We start from the raw sequence: 6000 nt of genomic DNA, 5'->3' as shown, positions 1-6000 counted from the left end.
GCGTCTTCCCGGGCGGGCTGCAGGGCTCTGTGTTCTGATTGGATCGCTCTGCATTTGCTCCCGCCCTCCTCCACCAGCAGTCACTATGGTTGGATGTCGTCTTCGACGAGCATTTTCGCTTCGTTTTTATTCGTTGACGAAAAAGTCTGTCAATTTTGATAAAGTTTTCGTGTCTGGGTGGGAGTTTTTCTTTATTTTTCGTTTCGTTTTCGTTGACGAAGACGATGACGAAAATTTTTCGTCAACGACATTAACACTGGTGCGCAGAATAGATTTGCTGTGCGCAATGGGCGTGGGGGCAGTGCGCAATTGCGCACATGCGCAGCTTAGAAGGAACAGTGCTAAAAGGTAACCTTACCAATTTCAACAGAAAAATGTACAATGTTTGTTTCATGAATGTCCTACAAAATTCATTTTCATTTCCTGTCTTAGATCATTCACAAATAATAAAAATGTTAATAATCCTTCAATATTGGAGGTTCTATTGAAAATATTGACCTTTCATTTGAGCAGATATTATTCAAATGGGTTCTATTTTGCTTGATGTTAGTCACACGTGTTTTAACTGTGATCGAGGACAAAAACTGATGGATGTTCATGTTATTCACACTTAATAGACACAGCCAAGATGCACATTGCTACATGTTGGCTGCACATGTTTTAACTGCACCCAAGGCGTAATAATGTAGTTGTTGTAATAAGAGGTATTTGTTGGTTTTTGGGGTATTTTAAGGGGTAATTTAAAAATAGAAATGCTTGTAATAGGAATATTTGTTTGACGGTTCCAAATGATTTTTATCCTTGTTTACCATTATTATCCCACAGGAATCAGACACAGTTATGAGCAAAAGAAAGGGGAGCTACGTCAGAAAATAACGTCACAGTTATTAGTTTTTTTTATTGTAAGACACGTTGAAATGTTCTGACTTTAACTCAGTTTTTTAGCTGTATTTTTCGTGAAAAGTTCTTCTGCTCATGGAAAGCTGGCTTTAGCATTAGCATCAATAAGAAGAAGAAAATCTTAATTACCTTCATAATCAAACAAGCAGCTTTCAATGAAGTTCCTGTAACCTTCCTCTGACTATGACCGTGTTGTCAAAGAAAAATAATCCATGTGTGTTTAATATCATCCATGAATTTGGGGAAGCAGCTGTTCTGCTTTCTGCAGGATGAATACTGATATTTGACCTAAGAGGGAAAACAATACAACCAGGTAGAACATTTATAACACAAATATTGTACAAATGTCTGTTTCAATTGGTTAGGTTACCTTTTATTATTTACGTAAAATTGCTTTAACAGCGTCCAGCTGTCAGCTTTGCTGTTCTAAACCATAGACATCATATAGAACCGGAAGTCATTCATCACATTCGCCGTTTTGCCTAATGTCACGTGAAAGGTTTCTATTACTAATAGTAGTGTTAATATTATTGTGTTACCCGGTTAAACACCCATGCGGTTTGATTAATGGAGCTTTTTCTAGCCTTCTAGATCTTTGCCTTTAGTCACTTACTGTGTAACTGTGAACGCTATAAAAATCAAAAATAATTTTGTCATCTTTCTTGTTTAAATAAAAACAGCACTTGTTTTAGGGGAGGGTTGTGTCCTCATCTCCTGTTCTACTTTTCAGTTTGGCCTAAAAAATTTTATTCCTTTTTAAAAGTGAATGAACGGTCTCTCTAATCTTGCATGACTCCTACATTTACCTCACAGTTTATGTCTCGTCAGATCTCCTGTGCAGGCCGTGGATCTGCCTGCTGTCAGTCAGCTGGCTCTCACAGGAAAAAATAGAACCGTGTTCCTCAGATGAACCCCTTCGTTTCCTGTTGCCCGATCGCATCCCTCACTTCAGGCGTTGTTGTCAGAACAACTTGGTGTCATGCTGTGAGCAACTGTGTTCAGGGACGTGGGATGCAGGCGCAGCTCCGTGCTGCAGGAGGTTAAAGTGGGGGCGGTGCTCCTCTGGTCAGGTGAAGGTCTGAGGTTAGACAGAAGTGTTTAAGCTTGATGATGAAAAAGCTGGACTGCATGTATGTTTCTGAATTAAAACCATTTTCCTGAAATGAAAGTAGAGCGATTGTTTTATAGGTGTTGAAGCAGCAAACACATGACGGATAAACCTTCTCAAACTTCACTTTAGTTCTATAGATCTGTGTAAACTTTGTAACACAACATGCCACATCAACTCCAATGTTCTCACAAAACTATACATTTTCCAGCTAGTTTCAGTTTGTAAGTCGTAGTAAACAAACTCGGACTTTAACTTTAATCCCTTTAATCATTTCCATTTATTTGTTTGTTCTGTAGTTGTTTACCTGCAGCTTTACCCCTTAAGTCTTTGTGCATACGTTACGTTTTCTCCTTGTATCATGATTTAACCCTAGAACACTTACACTATTAAAAGTTACACCATCACTTTTGCCGATATAATATACCCGATAAAAATATTTCTCATAAAAAGTAGATCAAAATATGACCACACATGACAGATTACCCTGCGACAGACTGGCGACCTGTCCAGGGTGTACCCCGCCTTCGCCCTTCAGTAGCCGGGATAGGCTCCGGCACCCCCGCGACCCCGACAGGGACAAAGCGGTCAAGAAGATGGATGGATGGATGACAGATTAGAGTAGTTATTTTTTATATTATTTTCAACTGGGTTATATGTAACAAAATAGAAAATAAAAACATGGGAAGATCCTAAAAACATGTTAGAGAATTACAAAAAAATAGGAATTTGAGAAGAAAAAAAAATCGTGCAAAAAAAATATTATAATAAGTATTATTATTATACTGGAAATTCTTGGGCCATGTGAGACTTTACCCAGGGACGAATGACACTCAGAAAAATGCAGCATATTAAAAATCATGAATGAACTTTCTATCAAGTGAATAGTGCTCTATGGTTAAAAGCATAATAATTACATTTGATTCAAATAGAGTAAAGACTCAACTTTGAGAGTTTTACTACTGTTTTGGAAACACATTCAAAAATAAATGAAAAAAGAAAAATATTAAAATAAAGAAGCCAGTGCAGAGGATAATGTCTGCATGATTCCAGTGCTGAACTTTTCTAAATATTCTCGTCAAGCTTGATGTGGAGCCAATGGGGTCAGAGTGACGTCACCTCCATCCATGGTGGCGAGGATAATCCCAGTTTGGCTCAGTTTGGGAGCCGGCATATATTGGATCGGGTCAGTGGATAGCCTTCTGCTGCAGAGATGGAAAATGTGATGATGTAGTAAAACTGTGCAGTATTTGCTTTACCTTGAGAATATTTCATGTTTGGTGGAAATTTTTCTTAAATATTTCATTGCATATTTTTAAGGAGGAACACACTGCTCAGTCACGGTCTTTGTAAACATATATTTTCAGTGTTTTGGGAAAAAAAGTATACGTTTTGATTTCTAGGTTTTAATGGAAACTTTTAAAGCACAAATATCTCCTGTAACTGTTCATCAGCATCAGAAGCTGAGGGGGAAAGCAGAGCGTGTGAGCAGGCTTTACTCACACAGATGATAACACACTGTTGGGGGAGTTTCAGCACGAGGATGCAGCATCTGCTCCTGCCCACTGGGCCTCTCAGCTACTGCAAGCAAACACTCCCTGGCACTCTGACACGCTCAGAAACCAAACTGCTGCTACGTCTAATGAGAGCGAGGCCTGCTGTGCCCACTCCAGCTTTTCCCCAGCTCTCCGATTCGCAAATCTCCTCACACGTCATCCTCCATCTCGCACCATCCGTGCCATTTCAGAGCCCCCGGTGATGTCTTACAGCATCGCTCAGCAAACCACCTGCAGGTTAAGAAAAACTAAGATAATTTTTCCTTCCCAGAATCAACCATCTTACGTCAATGTTTCAATTCTCACTCTTTTCCTACCCGGAAGTAAGACGACTCCATCTCTGAGGCTCCGCCCTTCGCTCCTTGTGGGGGCCGCCCATTTCATGATGTCATCCTGGAGGCGGCCTCGGCAGCGTGTCTGCGTTTTGCACAAGAAAAAACAAACAACAGCCGAACTTTTGCAAAGATAGTTGTACATATTGTGCATATAAAATGAAAGTCGATCACTGATTGCTTTGCAGAGAAAGAGTGTGTGTTAGCCTGGGGGAGACGCTGGCAGCGCATACTCTTCGTGGAAGGGGCTGTTCTCACTTTATAAAGTCACAATGAGAGGACCCACTTGTTTTCATGGATTGAGAGGAACTGGTGCTCAGAGAGTAGGGTTTTATAGGATTCCTCAGAGATGCCTGGTTGGATAAAATACCGCTTTAGGGTTGTTTTTGTTAAGAATTAACATTATAATATACTTAAAAGCTCAAAAAGTTGATTTAGCATGTTATAAATATTTATATGAGCTACAAGACTGAAAAGTTCCTTTGAAGAAACCTTTTTACATGGCCATCCAAAAACTTACAATAGGACCAGGACTGATGGTTTCTTCTTTCTAAGGTGTTAATCTAGTGGCCCAACACATCCTTGACAATATATTACCAAGGGAGGGAAGGAGTTTTGGGTATGGGGTTGTTTATACAAGTTCATACAAGCAATGGATGAGAACTGGTATTGTTTTAATTTGATTCACTAAAAGAAAGTATTTGAAAGACGTCACAGTAGGGTGGCGCATGCAGCACAGCTAGTCCATTGACAGATGCAGATGCACTTGAAAAGCTTGTTAATAAATATTCTAACAAGTAAGCAGCGGACCTTTTTTCTCTTAGAAACTTGACTGGATCTTGTCGTGTTTTCAATCATGGCACTAGCGTTTATCTTCATCTGTCAAAGGAGACGTCTGAGTCTTATTCAGGCTGCAAGCTGCAAAAGCGCGGCTACAATGAAGTGGTTATGAGGAAATCTTGGTTGGTGGTTTTCGAGGGAGCTGCGGATCCAACGATTCCATATGACATGCAGCTTATAATAAGCTGTGGCGCTGTGGGATCTGTCATGGCGCCCGCGGTGCAGCGCTCAGTCAGGGCAGACACTTCCTACCAATAAGCACATTTCATTCAAAAAAAAGGGTTTTGCAAAAAAAAAATGTCCATTTTGATACGCCCCAAAAAACCACCTCCTCCAAGCACAAACACTTTTTTCAGAAATTGTCAGTTTATATTAAGATAATTTATCATTGACAATCCAATTTGCGCAATTACATAGTTTATGGAAACGCAGCTATTAACTGTTGTAAAAAAAAAAAAAAGGAAAAAAAAGTTTCTTATGAAATAAAATGAAATGAAGCTTTATTTGTTATGTGAGGTATCAAAACAGGTTGATAGTACAATGAAATGCTTGGCATGGGAAGCTAATGAACTGGCCAATTTTTACTTATACATACAATAGTATCTAAAATATTTTTATTTATATAGATCCCATTAGCTGAGAGCTATAGCCTTCAGCTAGTCTTCCTGGGTCCATTAAAAACAGAAATCACAATTCATACAGAACAATAGATTCCCAATACAATTCCAGCATAAGCATTATATTAAACAGTCAATTACCATTTCATTTACACCGTAAACATTATGTTCTATAAACCTACTGGCATTTTAGAGATGTACAGAATAAGAATTATTACAGAATTATTTTTGAATAGTAACTTATCTTTGAACTCAAAATTTTCTTCAGAATACCATTCCATAAGGAAATTGCTTTGTAAATAACGTTTTTCTTCATGAAATTAGATTTGGGAAATGGAGTTATAATATGACCTCTTCACAGTAAACAATTTGATTAGAAATAAAAGCAGGAATTTTAAGGTCCAGTACCTTATGCATCAATGTGCCCAGTGTAACCTGTAATCTTTGATTTAAATTAAACCACTCCAAAGTGGAACACATTCGATTTCTATTGGTTCTAACGGAACAACCAAGAACAAGTCTTGCTGCTTTGTTTTGGGCCACTTGTAGTCTCGCTAAATCTTTTTGTGAAGCAGAAGACAAAAAGTAATACAAAGTAACACTATAAGAAATAATTAAAAAGTAAAAATAATAATGCAAAAGAGAAT

The 6000-nt window shown here is 38.5% G+C and overlaps 1 protein-coding gene across 1 annotated transcript in view; it reads right to left on the bottom strand.

Annotated features, from left to right (window-relative positions):
- Positions 1-2772: 2772 nt before the first annotated feature.
- The window catches only part of ccdc85al (coiled-coil domain containing 85A, like), a 54563-nt gene continuing 51335 nt past the window's right edge, over positions 2773-6000 (bottom strand). The window contains exon 3 of the mRNA XM_024259532.2: positions 2773-3981. Coding sequence (XP_024115300.1) covers positions 3953-3981 — 29 coding nt within the window. The 3' untranslated portion in view covers positions 2773-3952. The remainder of the gene's footprint in view (positions 3982-6000) is intronic.

Source organism: Oryzias melastigma, linkage group LG1, assembly GCF_002922805.2.
Source record: "Oryzias melastigma strain HK-1 linkage group LG1, ASM292280v2, whole genome shotgun sequence".
NCBI lineage: Eukaryota > Metazoa > Chordata > Actinopteri > Beloniformes > Adrianichthyidae > Oryzias > Oryzias melastigma.
This window is presented reverse-complemented; position numbering and strand designations above follow the sequence as displayed.